Here is a 24,476-nt window from a genome sequence, read left to right as displayed (position 1 = left end):
TCACAACTCTGAGGGCATAGTTCTAGGGGAAAAAAAGCTTCTGACTTTCCCATGATTTTCTATAACTATCTAGAATACCTGATGTGGGCGACACAAGTGATTTTTTTTTAAGTTCTCTAATTAGACACAAATAAAGAGGCTTCTTTTCAGGGATATCTTATATATGTGAATAACTGAATGTTCTGCTGATACACTTCCTGAAAATGACTCTCAATCTTAGAAATATTGGTCCAAAAGTAGGCTTAGATCTACATAATCCTGGAGACAACCAGTACAAGAAGCAGACAGCAGTGAGGTGACAGACACACACCGAGTGCTCTGGCACACACTCACTAGGTGCCCACCCAAATCTGTCCCTGGCACCTTCTCAGCCTCGCCTCCCTTTGGACCAAAAGCATTTGCTGCCAGACAAAGCCATTTTACAGAACCACAGCCCAGCGCTCAGAATTATATGTCAAAAAAGCAAACTGACACGGGCCCGCCCTGTCATCTTCAACAACGATTTCTCTGTTGTGACAAGAGCTACGCGTTGGCACCTGCGCACGCTTCCATTTCTCGGAGGAGAGGAACAAGGCGGATGCGTTTGCAGCAGGAGCCCGCACGCCCCGAGCCCTCCCCGGCAGGACAGAGGGCGATCCCTCTCGCACCGGCGGCTCTCCGGAGTGCCCGGGCACGGCGGCTCCGAGGAGAACGCGGGACGGTCGCAGCGGTACCCGGCCGCCCCCCGAGAAGAGCCGCTCACCTGGCGGGTCATCAGCGACTTGATCTTCTGCATGATGGCCCCGCCGCCGCCCCGACTCCGCTCAGCGGCCGTGCAAGGCGCCGGGGCACGGCGCAGCCATGTTGGGCGCCACCTGACCGCGCCCGCCCGCGGCTCCCTGGGAGCGGTAGTTCCCGAGCGGCCAGCACGACTACAAGTCCCGGCAGCGCGGGCGGCAGGGCGGGCCCTGGAGCTGCGGTGTTTGCGTATTGGGGCTCGGGTGTGTACATTTCGACGTGCTTAGCTCAGGAGATAAAACCGAGCTCTGTGTAGGGAGACAAGCTAGAGCGTGCACGTAGACGAGGAGAATTTCCTGGTTGTGGTTGTTTCGGGTTCTTTCGGGCATTATGCACAGAGCGCGTCTGGCCTGTTCACGGGTGATGGATGTAGTTTTGCGTCGGTAAAAGAGGCTTGTGTCACTCTCATTTAGTTGTATTGATAGCAACTTAAAAAAAAGCACACACACCAAAACCCACCAGGTAGCTTTTTAAATCTAATTTGTATCAGCCCAAGAAAAGAAAGAATTCATCCTACAGTCTTTGCTTAAGTGGAGGCAGCATCAGAGGGTGAGGCCACCTGCACATCGGCTGTGGCATGCTTGTGCCTGTAGGAAAAGGAGTTTTTTCCTTCTCCAGGGCACGTAGGTCAGCTCCGTGTGTTTCCTGATCCTGCTGTTACCCAGCGTCCCAGCTGCTGCTGGGTTGTTGCAGGGTAGGGCAGGTACGAGCAGGTGCCTTTGAAACCACACACTGACAAAGGGAGGGTCGGGAGCCATGGTCCCTCCCTGCTTCCTTTGGCAGGAGCTCATTACTTCTTCTTGCTACCATTGGGAATATCGTGTAATTGTTTCATGGAAAACTTCTAACACGTTTAGCATATAACAAAGTTACTTCTCATTAACAAAATGACTAAAATTTGCAGATTGTTGGTGTTGCAAATAGTGTTGCTTTAATTTAGTTGCTTCTATTCAAAAGCAGGGAGGTTTGATTTGTATTGTCTAAATGCCATTTAACAACTAGCACAAGCTACAAGTCTACTGAAAATCCATTTTCTACATGCATGACATTTGTGTGAGTTCATGTAAAAACTTGCAGTATATTAATATCATCAAAAATATATTGAAATGCTGGAAATGACAGGACACAATTGAAAAACATAACTGGGCTTATCTGTTCCTTTTTTATTATTATTTTCTTGGCCCATATGGGACATTTAAAGTGCCAACACAAGTTTTATTCCAGTACTAAACATCCCATTATTTCAGATAGAACTTAGTTGGAATCTATGACCAATATTTTGTTACATGGTGAAATCAAGTTGATAATAATTTCTAACCTAGGTTTTACAAAAGGTTGCAATTTGATATATCAAGCCTGCAGTTAGATTAAGCAGCTTCCAAACAAGAACATTCAGGTGGGCAGGACAATGGAAAGCTTTTGGGAATACGTGAAATACCCTCTTCATCTCCTGACATATGTCAAGTGGTGATATTATTTCTGGTGGGATCACTAAACTTCTGCTTTATTAACCTGGAATAACCCGTGTGTTTCTTATATTGGACCTGGAAGCACCTGGGTGTTTTCACCTCTCTTTAACGAAGGTAAAAATTGAGGGTTCATCCCTTCTGATGGGGGCTTAGCACCTTGCTGGATCCCTGCTCCTAGCACACAGTGAGGGGGAGGCAACTCCTTCCTACCAGTTGCTTCTGCACAAAGTGGAATGCAGTCTAGCCTAATGTTTGTTAATCCATAATAGTCTGCCTAAGTGCTGTTTAGTGAAAAATATTGTGTGATTTTGTATGGATAAACCATCTCTGTCACTGCTAATATTTGCTGTTGCAAACTGTTACTGCACAGCTCTGGGAGGGTTTGTCCAGTTTGCTGCTGATTTCTATGGTGAGTGACAGCTTTGGACAAAATCCAAACCCTACATTAACATTAATTTAAACTGATGTAAGTTAATGGAGAAGAAACAATAATCAGCAGTTAACAACTGTAGTAAGCTGTCCACTCTAGTCATAGGATTTTAATTTCAAAGATGTGTCATAGGCACTTGAATCACATGTTGTTTACAGAAAGGGAGTTAATTCTTTGCTGAGTTATACTTATGTTAAGGAAATAAATACAGAACAGTTATGGACTTGAAAGGGTTAAGAAAAAAATTAGAAAGGCTCTTTAATAGCTGTTTAACAGGGGGTTTTTTGTAACAGAAAATGAGAGGCTGTCATTTAAAATGTTCTGAAAAAATATTCTGAATACTAATTTTAGTTTGAAATAAGCATGTAGCATCACAGTATTTTTTATGAAACTGTAACTAAAGGAAGTTAATAACAGTATAACCTGTTCACCTGCTGCGTTTACTTACTTCTATTAATTAAATGTACTTTGTATTGTGTGCCCCATTTATTACATTCTGTGTCATATTTGCTGTCATACTGCTGGGGAAGGGTTATCATAAAGTCAGAGGCAATGAAGATGGATCCTCATCTAACAGGTGCTCCACTCCCTTTGTTCTTTGTATACACATATTCAAATCACCTAAGGCAGGGGACAGGATAGGACCTGTTAACTCATTGCTAATTTCCCTAGCAAATAAACCAGCAGCTGCAGGTCCAAGCCCTGGCTTTGTGTGAGAGGGTGGCATTTGTGTGGGACAGGATGCTTTCATGGAGCCCTTTAGCCAACTTCTTTTGGGACTTACAGTGCAAAATATATTTTCTGCTTGTAGGTAAGATACAGTATTAATTATATTTGGTTGTCATTGTGGAAATGTGAATTGGTTCTGTTAGATTTATCTTTATAAATTTAAAGATATTTCTGTTGTATTGTCAGATGTTTGATTTCAGGAAGGTAGCCTAAAAGCTTTTCAGCAGATAGTGGCATTTTGTTTTATGAGTGAAGATAAAGTTCTAGCAGCTGAACAAAAATGAGTGCTATACATAATCTCTATGTAAAACTTGGCATTGATTGAATACACATAAACTACATGTAAAACATGGGTATTGATTAAATACATACTATACTATTACATTTTTATTGAGTAACATATACATTGTGCATTCTTTTTAACAAGTAAGGCTGGACAGGTTCTGAACCAGATTATATAGAAGCTGTTACACACTTCTTTAACAATTTATTGAGACAACACTGATATGTTATTTTTCACTTTATTATTAATTAATTTATATGTAACATCTAAATCTAATTGGTATTGAAACTAAATTAAGCTTTTAGTCAGCTGAAGAATATCTCCCCATTAATAGAGTGTTTGTTTGGTGTCTGTGTGCAGTTTTTGTAAGTGCATTTTTTATCCATGCAATGGATAAAAAATAGATGTTCTATGTACTTTGACAGAAATATCCTGTAATCAAATGTTAGATGAGCTTATTTCTACAAACTACTGTAATTACCTTTTTCTATATTTAATTGGTTTTGTAAATGTCAACAGAGGAAATATATAATATTACAAATGTAGTGCATCCTCTAATCCTTCATGTATAGGAATAATTTTTATCTTCTTTGTGAACCTCGCAGTTCTAGCTTATTATAGAGTCACCTAGTTTCCTTGATTTTGAGCTCAATATTTTTTCAAGAGTTTTGGCTTCATAATGATTGATGTTTTATATGATGATTATCAGATCTCTTCTTTAAAAATGAAAAATGTTTGGTTGATAAAAAGCAGTGATTTTGTGCTTTGTCTACTTTACCACTTTATTGGATATTTTTCATTAAAATCCTGCAAGAGTTATTGTCATGCAAACAGAGTGCTTAGAGTACAGGTTTATTCACCATGAAGCCTTACATCCGTACCCCGATAGACACATTTTCTAGTAAAAGAAATGTGCTGCCCATACTTCATATCATGGTGAGAATCAGGTGCATTGGAGACATGACACAAAGGCCACTAAAGGCCTCAGTAAATGAAATTAAATCCTGTAACAAATCTCAGTTGAACTGTTTCTTGGGGAAAAATCGCAGTCTAGGCAAGAATATTCCCAAATTTTCCATTATAGAAATTACAGTTTTCCTGGACCATTACATCTGGGTTGTTTGGGTTTTTTTGTTCCATAAATTAACATACTTGTAAAACGGGGAAAAAATATATATTTCACTGATCTAGTGACATTTTGCACCAAGTTCAGGAGAGCTGAAGGGCTAAATGAACATTCTGGTGAAAAGCAGTTGAGAATCCAAACTCACTTTGACAAGGAGATGTGCATGTTAAATTCTGAGAATCCTAAAATCTCGCTAAGCAGGTTTCAGTTTGTGCCATAAACTCAAAAGTTATGTCATAGTTTTTTATTTAAACTAAAACTGCAGCCCTTGTTTTATGTCAACAACAATTCTGTTGTGCTTGCTAATACTGATGATAGCAATGTGAAATGGAAGCAAAGCACAGATCACTGAGCTCCAAATGGAGGTCGTTGTGGTACAGCCCTTACAATCATTATACAAAAGTTAGGTTTGGAATTTCATCATCTTGGGAAAAAAAAGTGTATTATATTTGTAAAGCAGTAGGGATAGGCTTGAATGTTATGGAATTTGGCCCTGAAAAATATGAATTTAGTTTCACACATTGGCTTGATTTTGCTATTAAATTTAATTCAAGAATTACTCATAATAGTCTCCAGTTTAAATTAAAAATCAAAATTAGTCTAATACAAGTGAATCTTAGAACCCTTTAGGTTGGGGAAGACCCTAAAGAGCATCAAGTCCAGCCATAAACCTAACACTGCAAATTTCTCCATTAAAGCATGTTCCTGGGTGCCACATCTGCATCTTTGAAGTATCCCCAGGGAGATGACTCTACCACTTCCCTGGGTGTCCCATTTTAATGCCTGACAACACTTTTGATGAAGAGGATAGCCCTCTCAGTAAAGAATATTCCAGACTGCAGAAGACATGATCTCTGCTAAGACTGGAATATTTCCATCACTGCTCCCATAAAACCTTTGCCTTTCACAGAGCACCATTATCTAATAACTTGCCCCAGTCCCAGCCTGCCTTCTCCCTTGCCCCTCCAGCCATGGGGAAGCTCCTGTGGGATGTTGGCACTCCACAAAATCACCCCAGCAAAGCCAGAGATAGCAAAAAGAACTGGAGTTATCCAAAGCCACTCCTGAAGGGGCTGGGGAGAAAATGGAGTTTCTACCCTCACCACCTCTGGTCCTAGCTAAAAGAATTTCCTTAGTTGCAGATCAAAATGTCTTTCCAGAACACTACACAGAGCAAATTTTTCCTGTAAATCAAGTGTAACAAAGTTAATTTGCAGCTTCTATTCTAACAGGTTTTAGCTGCTATGAAAGTACATTTTCCAGGCCTGATTCTGTTTTCATTACTCTATTATGCTGTCACCTTCCATACTGGTGCCCACAAGACCTGCTTAGGTTATGCTAAGTTTTTGCATGAACAGATCTTTGAGAAATAGTCTTTGTTTTCCATATTTTATGATTGCACTGCTTCTTTTACTAGCATGTTGTCCAACTGCACAATCACCTATTGACAGCTAAATAAACCCAAAAATTGAACAGCATCATACATAAAAAATGAGTAAGTATATGGACAGATCTTTTAATTACAGATCTCTCTGTGTTTGAGAGATGTGTTTGACTTTATTCCAGTTAATCTAAAAATTGAAATGGGTAGTTATATAATTGGTAGGTTATATGAAATAGATTTCTGGCATTAAATATTTCATTAAGGATTCTACTGAGGAGTAACTATCTTTCTCTCTTTTTCAAGTGGACAAGAGCAGTTTAAATCTGATTTGTACTGTAATGTTGTCATATTAACATCTGAGAAGTGTTAGAATAACCAACAAAATACTTAATGTGTCCTGTTAACCAGAGTCTTGCAAGTCTTGAATAGTTGTGCAGTGTTAGAAAATTGCAAGAATAATAGGCTACAAATACTGTTTAAAAGGGGTAGAGGAGCAGGCTTCAATTTGATGTGCATCATCTGGTTTAGGTTTTTCATCTAGAAAGTTAAGCACGTAAACCTCTCTGTCCTATGTATCCTCTACTTAAGCCACTCCGCATTTTTTCTACACTCTTCCTCTTTTTTTACCCTGTTCTTCTCCTATCTCAGCTGAACCCCAGCCAGTCCTTTGCAAATTAAAGTCCATGCAGCCTGAAGCCCTCTGTCTGCTTCCTCCTTAGCCCCATTAATGGGGGCTTGCCAGGCTTTCTGTTAAAGGATTTCACTGTCTTTTTGTATTTCCCTGTTAGTATTCTGCAGTGTTTTCCTTTGGCTGCCCTGCCATGCCCTCAGAAATGCTCTAAGCTATCTTTAGCTGAGTGTAATATTGCTCAGCTTTATGAAAAGGGAGGCCAGCCACAAAATTACTTCTTTGGGGTAGATTCTGTACAGCATGCTGGCTACCCATGAGCCAGTCCACTCACACTCCAGAGTCGCTCTGACATTAATTACTGGCATTACTGCTGCATCTGTAACCACCACTCCCATTTTGTGTCCCCACCCTTATCCCCAACAAGTTTGCTTTGCCATTACCTCATGGCAAACAACTGTGCACTGAAATTTGATGATTCTAACCCAAAAGACATTTACAGATACCACATTATGCTACTGAATTGATTTTTTTTTTCTGTCACATAACCTAGGAAATTAGACATAAATGAACCTTTAACAATTTCTCTCATAAAGAATAATGAGATGAAAGTAGGAAATGTAAGAAACAAAGTTAACTCTGCATTATAGTGAGCACAGTCACATATTTTTCATACATTGTCCTTCTGCTCTTCCCTACCCACCTAGATCTTTCCAGGTAGAAACTCATTCCATGTACATCAGCTGGGAAGTTACTTTTTCATTACAAGTATTTGGAAGCCTGTCAAGAATCACATAATCTTAAGTTTGAGGGACCTCAAGGATCATCAAGTCCAACCAAAAATGATCATTGGCAGAAAAAGGATATATGGTGCATGGTGAAAGCATTGCATGTTGTCCAGAGAAGTGCATTCTCAGTCTCCAGTGTGTTCCTTTGCAGTAGCAGATGGATTACTTACATCACAGTGTTTACATTTCTTGCTTTTAAGAGGTTGCTTTTTTCCTAGGGTTTTTTTACCACTTGCAGTGTGCTTTTTAGCAGTATTGAACACAAATCTGAGCAATCAAACCTGCAACTAGAGTCAACTGGAGTTGCATCTTGAACATACCAAAATGTTTTTATATGTATTTTGAAAAATCATATCCTTTATATTTCAAATTGATCATCCAAAATGAGTCTGTATTTTTGCCGTTAATTTTCTCTGGGCTTAAATTCTTCATCTCCAAAGTCCTATCAGTTAAAATGGTGTTGTGAGGTCGGTTCATTAATGTCAATTCTTTACATCATTGCTGTACTCATGAGTGCCATGGAAAACTTAATGTGAAAATCAATCACTTAGTTCCAAGACTAAAGCTTTAATAGTGTTCTATAAATATGTCTTAGGCCAGCACAAGGAAAAAATAATTTAAAAAATGTAAGGGAAAGACAGTGATTAACCAAGGAGTGGCTTTTTTGCACCGTAACTGAGACAGAATTCTTGGAAAACAGAATTAATCACGTGGCTGCAAATTTCACTTTTGTGCATATCAACAGCAGGGCTTAATTCTGGCAATTTCCTAAGACTGGAATGCTTGAATTTTGTAAGCTTTGTATTGTTTCTTGAATTTAGTCTTACAGGTACAGAGCAGTCAGCAATAATAATTATATATAGTTTTAGTCAGAATTCATGAAAGTGCTGCTTGTCAGATTTTCAGTCAGTTTCTTAGTATAACTGGCAGAGTACCTAAGAAGTTCCTCTGCAGCTGAACCAACCCAGAAAAAAAATCATAAAAACTGAGTTTACAGTCCAAGACTGTTAGACAGTGAAATACAAAATATTTTAAAGGGTAGATATTTTATCCATTAAGGTAAATGTACATTATCTCATTTTTATCAAAATTTCATCACTAAAAGACCCTTCCTTTGGCTTTTTGTATAATATGAAGCTAGAGCTCTGTAGTTCCAGCTTCACCAAGGTCAATGAGCTCTTGTCCCTTTCGTACTTAAAATCTGAATTATAACAGGCAAAAAAAAAGAAAAAAGTAAGTTTTCACCTAGAGAGTTTTTTCACTGTGAGAATTTCTCGTTTGAGTTTTTTGGGGTTTCCATTTGTGGTTTTGGGTTTGTTTATTTGTTTGTTCTTTCATTTTTATGCAGGGATTTGTTCTGCCTTAAAATTGACAGTACCATCTCATACCATCCATGGTATTGAGGGGCAACCACTTCATCTTTCTGTTGACTACAATTTCAATGCTACAGCTTCTGAAATCCAAATAATTTGGCTTTTTGAGAGGTCTCAAAGTAATCCAAAATACTTGCTTGGCTCTGTAAATCAAAGAGTAGTTCCAGACTTGGAATACCAGCACAAGTTTACCCTTATGCCACCGAATGCATCTTTGAAGATTAACCCATTGCATCTCAGTGATGAGGGCAATTACATTGTAAAAGTCAATGTCCGTGGAAATGGGACCATAGCTGCAAGTCAAAAGATTCAAGTAGTTGTTGATGGTAAGTTAGATAAAGATAGTATCTTCATCTTGAAAATAAAATTGCAACAGTTTTGAAGTCTTGGTTCTTAGTATCCAGTTGCAATGGTGTCTCATTTAATGCAACCATACATGAATAAATGCAAACAATTAAGTTATGTATTTTTCTACTGCTGGTGGAGGGAATACAAAATATGTTATCTTTAAAGAAAATTAATATATTGATTGATGTTACTATATCATAAGTAAAAAAGTGAAGAGGCATAGAAACATTTAAGATAATATTAGACATTAGACAAACAGATTTCATAAGTTTCTACTGTGCTATCATGAGGATGCATTGAATTTCAAATAGTCTTTTTCCCTGAACAACTTTACCTCCTGTAACAAAGAGGAGCCATTGACTTTTGCTGGTGACTGTAGTCTGTAAAAGAAGCCTAGGTCTGAATTCACAAATTTAGTGAATTTCCCTCTTTAGCCTCTGCTCTTTGTATTGGGGACTTTAAAAAAAAATTGGAAAAGAATTATCTAAAAGGATGACAAGAGGCTTCAGTAATTTCTGGATTATACAGAGGGAATCCTGTAACTGAAGGGTTCAGGGTTGGAAGGAATGAGATGAATGACATCTTGAGGTGACAAAGTTGTAGGTGCCATTTAACTCCCAAAGCCATCCCAATCTGCAGACATCCTCATGACAGTTTGGGCAGATTTCAGTGGTGCCCAGTGTGGGCAAAGCTGTGGGCAGCCATGCTAAGCTCACCTTGGGCGGTGTCATGCTTTGTGCTCTTTTCATTTCTGTGGACTCAGTGATTTGTATATAAGGCAAGAGGCTGTGGTACATGTGACTGAAGTCTTTATCCTATTACCAGTAATAAAAACAGTCTGGTTTTATTTATGTCCCATAACAATTCTTACAGTCACCAGCTGAGAATATGGCCTTCCTTTTTTAACCTTTAAGTGCATTTAAGAGATAAAATTTAAAATAGTAGTAATTTAGAGAAAGATTTATGATTGCTATTTGAATCACCTTGACCATGAAGACTGTAATATAATGGCTTGTCACTTTAACAACTCTTCATATCTCTTTATTTTACAGTTCCAGTCACAAAGCCAACTGTACGTACTGAACCATCTTCAGGAGTAGTGGAGTATGTAGGGAATATTACCCTAAAATGTATTGTGGATAGAGGTACAAGGGTAGCTTACCAGTGGATGAAAAATGGGAAGTGTCTTCATGCTGGCCGTAATTATATCTTTTCATCAAACAATGCTACACTTCTAATTGTGCCTGCAGTAAAAGAAGACATTGGGAATTACAGCTGTCTGGTATCTAACCCTGTCAGTGCAATGGAAAGTGAGATAATTGCACCAACCATATATTGTGAGTATATGAAATATTCATTATTATCTTTGTATGAATGATTTTGCTGGAAGGAGTGCCTCCAAATATGAAAACAGGCAGAAAACAATGGAGTCAACATTGTATGTGAGCTTGCATTCAAAATGAGCTTGTTTGTAATAGCTCTAACTTAAGATAGGATAAAGTTATTTAGTGTTGTGTAGTTGTAAAGATCAGTCTCAACTGCAGAATTCAAATAGAAACTTCAAAATTTCCACAGATGTCTTCAGATGTGACTCAAAGGAAAAAAATAATGAGATCATTATACATGAAAATGTTGTTATGAATGAAGTACCAAAAAGCTAAGCACAGGAAGTACCAGGCTGAAGAACTGGTATTAGTGGGTTTCCTCAAGATCATTTCAAGTCCAGTCTTTTTTAATACTTCCATTCATGGCACCAGAAAGAAGATAGGGAGTATCTCAATGAAGTTAATTTACAACATTAAATAGGAGGACTGAATGACTTTGACAGAGTAATAGAGCTGGGATGAGATTTGCTAGTAAAAAACTAAATGGGCATGCCCTTTCAGAGAATAAGAAACATGAACTTCTGCTGATAAGATCGAGATTGATTAGAAAATAATCAAGGCAGTGACCCTAGGTGATTGAGCTATCACCAAGTATCTATGAACTGACAGCACGATTCAGGCATGAGAGAGACTTATTTAATTCTAGGGGAATGGAAAATGTATTTCCAGCCAGGAAACAAAGGGAATGCTAATGGCACACAGAAGATAACACCACATGTGCAATACTTCATGCTGTCTCTGCAGATCCCAGAACGCTGATCTTTGAACTGGAAAGAAAGAAAGACAGGAATGGAGAAGAGACACAGAAACCTCAGTCAGGCTTAGCAAAATTAGAGCTGAAAGTTATTGCATTCCACATCAAATGGGAAACATGAGGGAGCAAGAAGAGTTGCATAAAGACCATTTTTGACAGAAGAACAAACCATAAGGTGGCCAGGTATTTTGATTGGAAATGAAAGCACCTGAGAATCTAATTGAGCTGGAGGAAACAAAAGATTTAATCACCATTCAACAATTATACAATAAATCTTAGAGCCTCCTCATTTTGGTCCATGTCAGGAATTTCCAGTGCCTCCTCAGTTTTCAAGTAGCACATGCTACACATATGTCACCTGCTATGCTCTAATCCTCATGTCCTCAGGGGTCAAATTATTCTTCTCAGAGGAGAGCTGAAATTTGAAAGGCCAGGACCTACTTTGTCACTAGTCCTATTCAGATATAGCCAGTTTACCCCGTGGCCTAGTCTGGAAGGGACACTGCAAGGACTGGAACTGAATTCCTGTCCAGCCAAGGGCTGGTGTTCATTCCTGCTTTCCCCTGCAGCTTTTTCCTGCTTTTCTGGCAGCTGGTAGGCAGCCTATGCTCAACTTGTTATGATTGCACTACCAACATATTCAGAACCTACATCTCTTACATCTTTACCTCTTATATTTTCCTCCTCCTCCTTTCATCTCTTTTCATTTCTGATTGTCTATTCTGCTAGTTGTTCAGAGATTTTTGTTATAACTTGGAAGAATTCATTGGATAAGAGGATGACTTCCATCTGAAGTATTGGGGGAGGGGGTGGGTCTCTGCAGGAGAAAAGGACTGCCTAAATAAGCAAAGATTAACAAGGACATTGTTAGATATGAGCTGATATAAGCCTATGTGTAGCTTATAAAATTGACAACAGTGCAGACTTGAAGATTAAGAAGCAGATGCAGAGTCCTAAACAGGGCAAATATTAATTGAGCTTCCATCTCATTAGACAGAGGAATCAAGATAAACAAGGAAATAACCAGCACTGATAGAGCTTTAACTTATCATTTCTGTAATTAAAAAAAAAAAAATCAATCACATTCTCTCCTCAAGGTAGCACATTTTTAAATGCCTGCTTTTGTAGAGTCACAATCTCAGCTCACTTATGTACTTAAAGTGCTAAGAATGACACCTGAATGTGTATGAATTCTCCTCCTCTACTGCTGTTTCTCACTTTAATGAGCTGTGAATTGGGCTTATACAAAAGAGTACCTACACAGAACTTGGGACATTGTATCCAGCCTGACAGCCCCTTCCCACGCAATGAAGTCGGGGCAGGCTAGAAAAGCATCTGCCACCCTTGCTACCTTTCAGACAGCTCTGTTTGTTGCACAGTTCATGTGAGATTTGAATTTCGGACCCGTTACACATGGGATTGTCTCCAAAGTACTGATGGCACTGGCAGGTGTCTGGGACACTTGCTCTGACAACGTGTGTACCCTTCAGTCCCAGCTCTGGCACTGCTTCCCCCCTTCTTCCTCACTCAATTACATGCATTTTTCAGTAAATTTGAAAAATCTGTCTAAGTTCTAAACTAGAAACCTGTTTTTGACCTACTGTTTACCAGACTTTTAAAATCTCAAAGTTATTAATGTGTCCACATTTCTTGAATCTTTTGCTGTTTAAATGGTTGTGATATACAGCCTTATCAAAAACCTTGAGATTCACTTTTTCTCTATGTGTGTAAATACTATTGTATATGCATTTTCTGAATGTCCTTCATCAGAACTGAGGGTTTGCTTTGTGTATAATATAAAATCTGAAAAAAGGTGTTAAGAGCAAACAATGCAATGCTGAAAGACTTCAAATACCTGTGATATTCTCTATATCCAAGTCAGTGGTGGGAGTTGGGGGTCTTACTTCCTGAGCTGTATGAAGTCACCTAATTTGGTTCAGCCTCTGCCTGCAGAAGTACTTTGTCTTCCAGCTCCCAGTTGCCAATAACAATCCAGAACAGGTCCCAGGATCTCTCTCTGCCATATGTCATTGCTGTGGGGGAGTTACTGGAGGTGATAAAGAAAAGGTCGCTCATGGTAAATACCTGCCATCTGCTTGGAAACTGCACCAGTCTCGTAGTGATGGGAGCAATTGGAAATATTCCCATGGAGCAGTAAATTGTTACTCAGAAAGATTGATTTATTCTTTTACACATCATTTAGTTAACTGGTTTTACTGAGACAAGAGGCAGTCTTCTGTAGAGAGCAATTCTGGAAAGGGAAAATAGAGCTAAGGGATCCATGAAGGCTATCATTGTGGGTTGTTACTGAGTATGAAAAGTGGTTTTTAATTCATATCTTATTAATATTATCCTGCTTCTCCATTAGTTATGATGATAATGCAGCCTGGAACATGGCTATTGCAGTTATGTGACTCAGAAACAAATTATTTCAAGACTGGAAGAAGCTGCTTTCCTGTAGGCTGCAGCAGACACTGTTGTACCGTGTTGATGGAGTTGAGCTCAGCAGGCTAAGTGGAATTTTCTTCCTCAAGTCTTCCAAAAGATAGAATATACTTAGTACTAGTGAGAGAATAGTTGATTGCCTACTTTTCAGAATCATCCTTGAAGCTGTGTATAACTGTCAGTTACCCATTGTTTAGGGACCTTGATGTACACAATGCCCAAGAGAGGCAAAATATTGCTCCAGGCAAAGCAGAAGAGTTACCCAATCCTTGTGTTGACTTCAGCAAGGAATGTCACTTTTCAGATTTTGCCAAGATTTGGCTATTTCTTAAGATAACCCCTCTGGTTTTTTCCAATTTACTTCCCAAGCCAGTGAGTGTCAGTGTTTGTATAGTGATTTCTTTCAACTTGCAGCTTCCATTAAAATATAGTTCTCAGTGTTATCTCTTTATGCTGCACAGTTATGATACTGATAGAAAAGCAGAACTCAGTTCCAATTCTTTTGCAGACTGTGGCAAACCACCCACTACAGTGAGGAGAACGTGTAAACCAGTCACCTATTCTTACCAATAATCTCTGTTAACACATATCTAAGTCATATTACCTGTGAAAATAAAAGAGAATTCTCCTAAGAAGGGAGAATTGGATTGGAAGAACCACTGAATTGCTCTGAAAAGTTAAAAAAAGTATGTTCCTACCTATACATAGTTTGTGAGGGGCTTTAATTCATTTATGAAAAACATCAAAGGCCAGTACATCCCTTCTCCTTTCAGATCTGAAAAAAAGGGAAGTAAATACCCATAAGAGGTGAGCCCCTGTGAAAAGTTCCCCTTCCACAGAAACATGCAGCCCAAGTGAGGCCAGCCAAGCCAAAAGAGTGAGGTATTGGTCTGTACTTCACAGAAATGGTCATTACAGGGTCAGCTGGCTCTTGGAGACAATAAAGCAAATTACTCAGGAGCTGCAGAACCTGTGAGGAAGCAGCCCAGCATCTAGAACTTGTGAAAAGAAAAGCCATGATTCCTCAGAGTGGCCACTGCAATGTAGGTGCGAGCAGCACTAATTCATGCTGAAGTGTATTTATATTGCATTTCCCAAGAAAATATTATGCCATTCCTTGGCCATTCCTTAAAATGAGACTGCAAAAAGCTTACCTCTAGGAAATAAATAGAGAAAATTAAAAGATTGACAAGTTTATGTTGTGAAATATGGATATTTACTTAAAAGTGAACTTAACTGAAGTCATATGTGGTGGTCTATGGTCTCTTGTCTAAGCCTGAACAAACAGAAAAAAACACAGAGGTGCACACAAAATGGCCTGGTTTGTGCTATGTGCTGGTGGCTTAGGTGTTCTTGAAGAATAAATAAGTCTCATAAAAAAAGACAAACAGTAAATTGAAGTGTGTATTAGAGAACATTCTAACATGGTCCTGAATTTCCTGGTGGGAAATAAAGTCCGAAATATACAAGTGTGCAGTTTCATGTAGCAGGGATTTTCCCATTTAAACCCAGCTACATTATCTTAATTCTCCCAGACAACCACAGGAAGGTGGAGATTTTACTAGATTCCACTGTCTGCAATGGGCACAGTACTGTGCCTGTTTTGTGCTACACCATTGTGTATGAGGTAGCTTTACTGATCTTCAGGGATCCTACCAAAGGAATACTCTGCATATTTTCTTCTTTTGCTCTGTCGTATTAGGTCTGTGCATTTTTGGTTATTCATGCAAGTCCTCAGGGAATCAACAACATTAAAATTATTAGGGGTCTTTGGTTTTGTTTTTTAACTATAAAAAGCTATTTAATAAGGCATAGTTAATTATTATATTCTCTACATAAATTTCTGTACTTAAGTAACTGTAAAAATAATTTTAACGTGTAAAGATGTAAAAGCCCCAATGATCTGAAATGTTCGAGTAAAAACAGCATGAGAAATATTCTTATAATATTTAAATATATTGTTCCCCTTCTCATTTTCCTATGCAGATTGCACTAAAAATACTCATCTGCTCAATTTTTTGAGTAATGAACACATGACTTTAGAACAACATATGCTTCTTCTAATTATATTCAGAAAAACAACTTTCAGTACAAGAACTTGCTCTTGAAAAAAGCATAATTACAGTAGTAATTATTTAAGTATTTTAAATTATTTAATTATTTAAAGTATTATTTAGTAGTACAAACCTACTAAAATAGGGGAAAGTTAAAGTTTATTCTGGCAGCCATTAATGGAAAATTTTTTCTGAATTCATCTAAGGCACACCCCACTCAATATTATACCTGTAAGTTAGTTCCCTAAATAATTTTTATACTGTAAATTATTGCAGTGAAGGTAACATTACAAGGCCAATTTGTTCACTTTTAAATTTGTTGGGAAATTACTTATGCCAGTAAGTTTGGCATTGAAGTAGAAATCAAATATGCTCCTGAAGAAGACATGCTCCTTTACTTCATAGAAATCCGACTGATTTCCATTTTCATTCTTTTTATCATACTGAGAAATACATAGACCCATGCTTTTTCCTTAAACAGCAATTAGACCAGTATTAAGTGGGTGTAGTCTGAGCTAAGCACAGATCCAGTTATCGAACTGAAAGCCTTTTCATTGAAATGACTGAATGCCAGCCATTCTAAAGGCTAGTCTAACGTAAATATTCTAACTTTGGAGATACACTTCTGATTAGTTTTTAATTATATACCTTAATTTTAATTTTCTCACTGTATTTCCCTTTTTTTTCCCAATGCAGATGGACCTTATGGACTTAGAGTCAAATCAGACAAAGGTCTGAATATAGGGGCAGTGTTTACAGTGGACGTGGGGCAAGTTGTACTGTTTGACTGCTCAGCAGATTCAAATCCACCAAATACTTATTCATGGATTCAAAGGGATGACAATATCACTCAAGTAATCAAATATGGACCCCATCTGGAAGTTGTATCTGATAAAGCGGCCCAGAAGACAATGGACTACATGTGCTGTGCTTTCAACAACGTGACTGGCAAACGGGATGAAACTCACTTCACAGTTGTTGTTACGTCTGTAGGTAAGAATGTATCCTTACTGCTGTAAAGTGTAACATCTGAGTGGATGCCCCAGAAAAAGGAAGTCGTTCTTAGAATATGTGTTGAAATTTAATGGTCTTGCTAAGACTATGGTAGAGGGGCTTTTGGACATTCTGTGGGATAAGGTTTTACTTGCTGCATGACACAGCTTGGAACACAGCCCCCTAGGACACTGAAATTTGGTGGGATTTTATTACAATGTTCGTGTAAATTATTTCCTTGTCGTATTTATGAATCTCTGGATTGATTGCTGGGTTCTGAAGAACACATACCTTCATTGCTCCTACAGTATAACCTCAGCTCCTGTCTGATTGTGTTCAATAGCAACAAAGCAGTTTTTCTGAAAATCTCCAGAAGCATAGAGCAAAGAACAAGATATCAAGGAAGTCTGATGTCTCTTCCCAATACAGATGAATACAAGCATTTTCAGATAAGGAACATATGCTATTAATGTTCAACAAGAATTACTAGATTGCCTGTTAGAAGATTTAACGAAGCAATTTCATGTGGGCTGAGCAAAGAGCTAAGAAATTTGTTAGTTTGGTAAACAAGAAGATATGTCCATGATTCAGGCTATTTACTGATTCATCATGAATCCAGGGCTTTCAGTATGCTGGGAGGAATACGGGTTGCAATTTCATAGTAAGAATAACACATTTAAAAACTAAATATTGTGGTAACTAGTGAAAGAAAATGCAACCAGAACTATGTGTTTATAGAAATAAACATGACATTTCTCCAGGAAGTTCATGTAATATTTAGCTGAGATTTCCTTTCAAAGGCCAAAGAGGAGGGAAGACTCCACAGCTCCATGGTTGATTGCACTTAAAATAGTAGATTTCCTAATTACAAATATTTTACTTACATCTTATTGAAACATTTTATCTAGTGTATTTAAAAATAGAAAAATATATTTCCCCCCTCTGGAGCAATTTTCTTTTAGATGAGTGTTTATTCAAATAGCACTAAATGGAGATGTCAAGGATACACTTTGCACAGTAGCACTGACTGATTCTAAGAGGTATGAATTCACACACAGTTCATTCTCAGTGATGCTGCTCAGGCTAAATTCACATTGCAATTGAATAAACATACTAAGCAAAGACTATGAAAATTGTCCATATTCCTTTTCCTTACCCCCATAATCCTAGATACAGAGGCTGGACTATGTCATTCAAAATAGCGGAAACCCCATTTTCAGAAACAACAGGAACTCTGGTGTTTCAGAAAACTTTACACAACTTCCCCATGGGACAGAAACTCACCTATATGGTGCTATAGACAGCTGCCTAATTAATTTTTAAAATTATCTAGGAGACAATTATTTTAATAAGTTATAGTTTTATCAATAGTTGCCCTAAGTTGTTACCCATTTTCAGCCAAGATTCTAAAATAAGATGAGGTATCTCACATACACCTCTCATTGCTCACTTTTCAAGGTTAGTCAGTTTGAGTGTGTTAAATGCATACAGAGAGCATGTCTTTGTTTTCTGCACTGATATATCTATGGAGATGTGATTTATTAAGTCTACATTTGAAATTACTCACATTAAGGAACAATTTTAAGGACTCATCTGATTCTCCAGCATTTGGGCTTTTTCTTCCTAAGGAAAGCAGTACACCGAGGGACTATTTAAAAAACTGGTGAAATTGCAGTGATTTATTTTCCCGTATCTTTAGGACACATCTTTCTAGAAATCCTCATATTTAATCTTCATGAAAACCACAGCACATGTAGCCAGCACAATGCCAGTGAATTACATGGAGGTCTAAGTAGATGTAAGCAGCCCTCTGCACAGGAGTTCATCGACTATTGGGAACACATCCAGCTAAATAATACACATTTTAATTGTACTAATAAATCTGGCACTAGCAAATATGCAACATTAATTTACCTGTAGGGATTGTGCCTTGTCCTTTAATTACATGAATTCTGCACAATTCAGAGCAAAGGGAGGAAATTAAGACTGCACAAGCAGATATGTCTGGCACTTCCTAACTTTCCCATTCTTGCCTTTGCAAATTCATTACAAATGTTTTCCATGTGCTTCTAGATATGTAATTATATGCAATTTGTGTTTGTGTTGTACCAGAATATCCTGCTGGAAAAGTCTGCTAATGCATATCCCAGCAAAAGACTTGAGCAAAGGAAAGAAATATTTTGAATATATTTTGAAATTAATACAAACAACGTGGTGGAGTCCCTATCCTTGGAGGTGTTTGAGGAAAGACTGGACATAGAACTTAGTGCCATGTTGATCTTTGGTGATAGGTTAGACTTAATGGTCTTAGAAGTCTTTTCCAGCCTGACTCTGTGATTCTGTGATATTTATTGGTTTCAGATGTGGTTTGATAAATAACCAGACTGTCAGTGATCTAAAAATCTTTACAAAAAGTCAAATGGATTTTAGTTGTCTTCTCCTACTTTGTAGCTCCCAACTACTAGGAGGATTTCCCTCCAATCTAGCACAAATTGCTCTCTCACTCTCTTTTTTGGTAGTTCAGTTTCTCTATACCTCAAGTTATAATATGCATTTTCTTTTTTTGATGCTGTAATTTGTGGCTTACATTTACTGACTTCCATTTAGCTCTAGGCACTAATCTGCTTTGACATCCTTTCTGATACGCATATCATTGCTTTTACAGTTCAGATCTGTGGGGGAAAATAAATGCTACCCATTAAACAAGACCCAAATTTTGCATCTGCTTTGTATCTCTATGCATGTTTACTAGTTTCAGAATAATTTTAAAATATGCATTTTTCAGTGTCATTGTAGCACATTATAAAGAACAAGGAACTAAATACAGTACTCATCTTCTTTGTCACAGGGTTGGAAAAGCTGGCCCAGAAAGGAAAATCTTTGTCTTCTCTTGCAGTAATAACAGGAATTTCATTATTTTTGATCCTAGCTATGGCCCTTTTATTCCTATGGAAAAGATATCAGCCACATAAAGGTATGTAAAAGTTAAGCACAGTCCAGCTCTTCTTTTGGACCCTTGAAGCAAAAAGAATAATTTTTTTTTTCTTCTTTTCAGTGATACAACAGAAGCTACAGAGCAGGTAGAAAAACAGTTCATCTTATGTCTAAAAGGACTTTCCATCTAGAGAATTGCATTTTATCATGTTAATTTTCTTTCCTTGGTTTATGATGTCAAACTGAGAAACATTTTTATATTTTCTAGGGCAGAGGCTGATTACAGAAAGGCACAGGCATTTTCAGGTAATGCTAATGAAATAAGTGTGAGCATAAGGTCAAAGTCCATTCCTGAAAAAGAAAATAGCATCAAAAAATACAGAAAAAAAAATAAAAGGAAAGGAAGAAAAGTGTGTTTTTATGTTGGGTTGCACACCTCTATGATAGCTTAATTAAGATCAGACCTAAACGAGAAATCAGCATGGGTTTAGCTCATGCCTGGAGCTCATAGCAGTATGTACTGTTGTCTTGAATTCTACCTATTAATCCCAGTATTCTGGGATTGGAATACCTGTATTCTACTGTTGTCACCAATATGACTTAAATCAGTGTTATTGTGGGATAGCAGTAAGAGGTGATACACCATGGAAGGATTACAACTGAAAATGTTCATGGCATCAGTTGTTATCAAAATCATGAGTTAATGACATTGCAGTATATATACCTTATATATTCTGTACTGCCTTTGTCTGCGTTATCAGGATCCAGAGTGGTTTTTTTCACTGCCTCTTTTCCCTCCACAATACTTCCCACCTGATCCTAGGCAGGAGGTGCTAGAGACCAGCCATCTTCTGGAAGAATATCACTTTTATTCCCAGCATCAGAGCAGACCATAAACTGCTACATGCACATCTAGAGGGAAGTATATGAAGCTTAGGAAGGTGGGACATTCACCTGAGCACAGAGGGTCCATCAAAGTCATAGAAAAGGATAAAAATTCATCATTGTTTTTAGTGCTGCAACCTTTGATGTGGAATGATGCCCAAGAGACTACCAAGAGCCTCATATCTCCTGGACACTGGGAGGGTAGGCTAACTACACCTAAATACACCTAAATACAAGGTGTATCTGAAGTCCCAAATAATAATGTGACATCTATAGGTACCATGTTCCCTTTTATTATTCTCAGAATTGTAAAACATTCAGGTGGTACAGCTTCACTACACTGTAGAGCTGCTGAGTTTATTTATTCAGCCTCTTTTCTATGGGAAATGAAAGTAAATGGGTCATTTTAGCATTCCAGAATAAAGAGTATGAATGTCTCTACCAAAAGTGTTGCTGAAGTTAGCAAGAGGCTCCTCACTTGGTCCAAGGTGTGGGAAATCACCAAGTACCAAGCACCAGCTCTGCAGCTCTCCTGCCTCACTCCACACCCGCTGAGGAGCTCAGCAGGGAAGTGGTCTAAAGCAGATCATATAAGCAGTATTTGGGTGTTTTAAAAATTAGGACAAAATACCTTGCCAGTCATTATTTTCCAGGTTGATATTACATCTCTTTTTTTTTTTTAAATCTGTGTTCTAACTTTAGGACATGAAAGTGCTTTGGATGATTTTGGGATATATGAGTTCATCACTTTTCCAGATCTTACCAGTGGCTCTAGGGTATGTGATTTTACATCATAAACAGACAGTTTCTCTTCTGTTTCTCTAGGTATACAAAATATCTGCACAGGAATCTTTCTGTAGGTTTGCTTCTGTTGCTTTTTATGGATGTCTGTATGACACCATATTCATGGCTGTTGTTCACCCAGTACTTGCTCTTTCTTTCCTGTGTCACTAGTTCAGTACTTCATAATCAACATAGTGAAGTAAGGAATAACCAAGCTCTAAAGACAGCAATCTCCATTCAACTACCCTATATTAAAAGAATATTAAAAGAATATTAATAATGTTGGGTAGTTGAGTAGCACTGAACCACTTGTGTCACACAGGCAAGTGTGCTTATTGTGATGCCATTTTCTCCCTTGACCCTAATATTTCTGCTCTTGCAACATTCAGCCCTGGCAGTGCAGAAAAATCTCAGGGAGTTATTTAAAGTGTAAATGTAAGCTAAGTCATGGCTGTGTTTCACAAAAATTATTTAGTTGGTTTTGTGTATTGTAGGGTAGGAGTTAAGCATAGGAATTTTGCTAGCAGAAAAGAAATCCTGCAACATTTGCTGCTTCCTTGCATTGTCCTTGCTGACATTACTGCATAGCAGTTGGAAACCATTCTGATATAGTGTAAAAGGACCAAAAATAAATCAGAAACAGAGCCATAATATTTAGGGACAATGGTAAAACTGGGAGGAAAGAGAATAAAGACATTCTCTTTGCTAGGGAAAATTGTCAGCAATGTAATCTTGTAACTTTGGAGGACATCAATCTGGTCAGGTAAGGGAGAGCTCTTAAAGCATGGTCACAGGGTCACATTGTCACACCTAATTTATTTTTATGATTAGTACTCATAATACATCATGTTAAAAAACAGTCATAGATTAATTTACCTACTCTGATGGAGTTATATGTTTGAAATATACATTTATAGCGCTAAAGTGCTACTGCAAATGGCAGTGGAGAGGACAAATTTTACAGCAGCAGAGATAAAAGACTTATAGAAAACAGAGCAGCTGAACTGCTTCTGCTACTGTTTGTGCCAGTAAGAGGCTTATTAAGTTTAGAGATCAGGCCCTAGATCATCACAGCCTTAAGCACACTGCAATATTATTTTATTACTAAAGAGGGTATATTTAGATTTAATAAATTCTTTATTTGTGAGGATGGCGAGGCAACTGAAAGTTGTCTCAGTTGCAGATGCCCCATCCCTGGAAGTGTTCAGAGTCAGATTGGACTGTGAGCAGCCTGATCTAGTGAAAGATGTCCCTGCCTATGGCAGAGGGGTTGGAACTGGATGATCTTTAGGGACTTCCAACCCAAACCTTCTATGATTCTATATTCCTTAAGCTGATCATATCACAATATCACATTCTGGCAGGATCAGGGCCTTAGTAGGTCAGGAGGGAGAGAGCAGTGCCAAGAACAACAGGATGGATGTACAAGCAATGAAATCTACTATAATTTCCAGTAAAATTTCAAGAAACAGGAGAAACTCTACTCATTTATGTTCAGCTACTCAAATGTATAGCATTGCAGATAAAGTCAGCATTTGATCCACTGATTCATTTTAGTCAGCAGAGAAAGGAGAAAATAAGAAAGTGTAGATAATGAAGAACTGGAGATTGGGTATAGGCAGAAAGATTGATAATTCCTTATGGATGTTGAGTCTAGGTAAATCTGTTGTCATGACATAAGAGGAAATTAATATACTTAATGTGCTGAACAATCAATATTACTTGATTTATGGAAATTCCATGCATTTCTCTCTCTTTGACAGGCCAGTGGGAATTTTATGCTGAACTCAAGCCCTAAATATTTACTGCTTTTTTACTGTCTGTTCTCCTGCTTTTCTCTTTATTAAATGTTCCTTTCTTGACTTTAATGGTGGTACATTAATATAAAGCATTTGCAGTATTTAAATGCAAAAGCTGCATCCTAAGACTTTAAAGGGGCTAAATGAATTTAAAACTAATACTTGCTTTACTATTAATGTGACAAGAACTTACTGAAAATGAAATGTAAACTAGCAGAGATTTCCTGTTCAATCCACGAGCAAAACTTTGATGAAAAGTTTAAAAAGTTACAGGTTACATTAACAGTTTAATTTCTGTTGAATCTTTTCATATTTGTACTTACAGTAGGAATACACTTTGTTGGTTTTAGGTTTCAACTCAATCTGTTCCTGGCCCTGACTTTGTCGCAGGCCAGGATATGCTAAGTACGGTTTATGAAGTTATTCAGCACATTCCTGAGCAGCCAGAACAAGACCACCAACAGTAAGTTACAGACTGTGTTCACTCACGTGGTAGCTCAAAGATAAATACTTTTGCATCCAGAACAATTTACATTTTGGTAGCTGTTTTTGGATTCCCCTCAGAGGATTATGGAAGGAAAGATAAAAGCTACCTTAATTCCTCCACCATTTCCTATCCAATCCCCATCTTTTCCTCAAGGCTCCATTTAGTTGTTTCATTACACCAGTTTTGTCACAGTGTAAAAAACAAAAGGTGGGATCTTCAAATTAAAATTCCCACTGAATTTAATAGGGCACTGAAATATCAGCACATCCTACTGAATAGGCTAAATATTCAGTCAAAGCAGTTTAATTGGTAGCATGGCCTCCAGACCTCTCAGCCATGTGCCAAGTAGAATTAGAGCGGGCATTTTTGCAATGTTGAAACTGGCCAGTTAAATAATAATCAGTGGTTGTTAAAATAGTCACTGAAATACTAACAGACATACTTAAGTAAGCAATGTCTCTATAGCAAAAGAATTCTTGTGTGTTACCCTGACTGGGAACTCCACAGAAACACTTTTGCTGAGTTCAATACCAGGAAGGCCACAGCACGTTGTGCTTATGTCTCATAGACCTGGTTTTGTTCAAATCACCTCCTGTATATCACTTCCTAGCATAAGAAGGGT

At 37.9% G+C, this 24,476-nt stretch overlaps 2 protein-coding genes across 2 annotated transcripts in view; one reads left to right on the top strand and one right to left on the bottom strand.

Moving 5' to 3' along the window:
• VPS50 (VPS50 subunit of EARP/GARPII complex) overlaps positions 1 to 856 on the bottom strand; it is an 80,727-nt gene extending 79,871 nt beyond the window's left edge. Inside the window, 1 exon segment of the mRNA XM_036406121.1 lies at positions 743 to 856. Coding sequence (XP_036262014.1) covers positions 743 to 775 — 33 coding nt within the window. The 5' untranslated portion in view covers positions 776 to 856.
• A 2,551-nt stretch (positions 857 to 3,407) lies between these two features.
• HEPACAM2 (HEPACAM family member 2) lies at positions 3,408 to 23,834 on the top strand. Its single transcript, XM_036406996.1, has 9 exons — positions 3,408 to 3,487; positions 8,963 to 9,313; positions 10,388 to 10,672; positions 16,670 to 16,966; positions 19,815 to 19,940; positions 20,022 to 20,046; positions 20,169 to 20,206; positions 21,488 to 21,561; positions 23,718 to 23,834. The coding sequence occupies exons 1-9, from the start codon at positions 3,418 to 3,420 to the stop codon at positions 23,832 to 23,834; spliced, it is 1,383 nt and encodes a 460-aa protein (XP_036262889.1). The 5' UTR covers positions 3,408 to 3,417.
• Positions 23,835 to 24,476: the final 642 nt, after the last annotated feature.

The sequence above is a fragment of the Molothrus ater genome, chromosome 1 (genome assembly GCF_012460135.2).
Source record: "Molothrus ater isolate BHLD 08-10-18 breed brown headed cowbird chromosome 1, BPBGC_Mater_1.1, whole genome shotgun sequence".
Taxonomy (NCBI): domain Eukaryota; kingdom Metazoa; phylum Chordata; class Aves; order Passeriformes; family Icteridae; genus Molothrus; species Molothrus ater.
The sequence above is the reverse complement of the archived record's forward strand: the minus strand, read 5'-3'. Positions and strand labels throughout refer to the sequence as shown.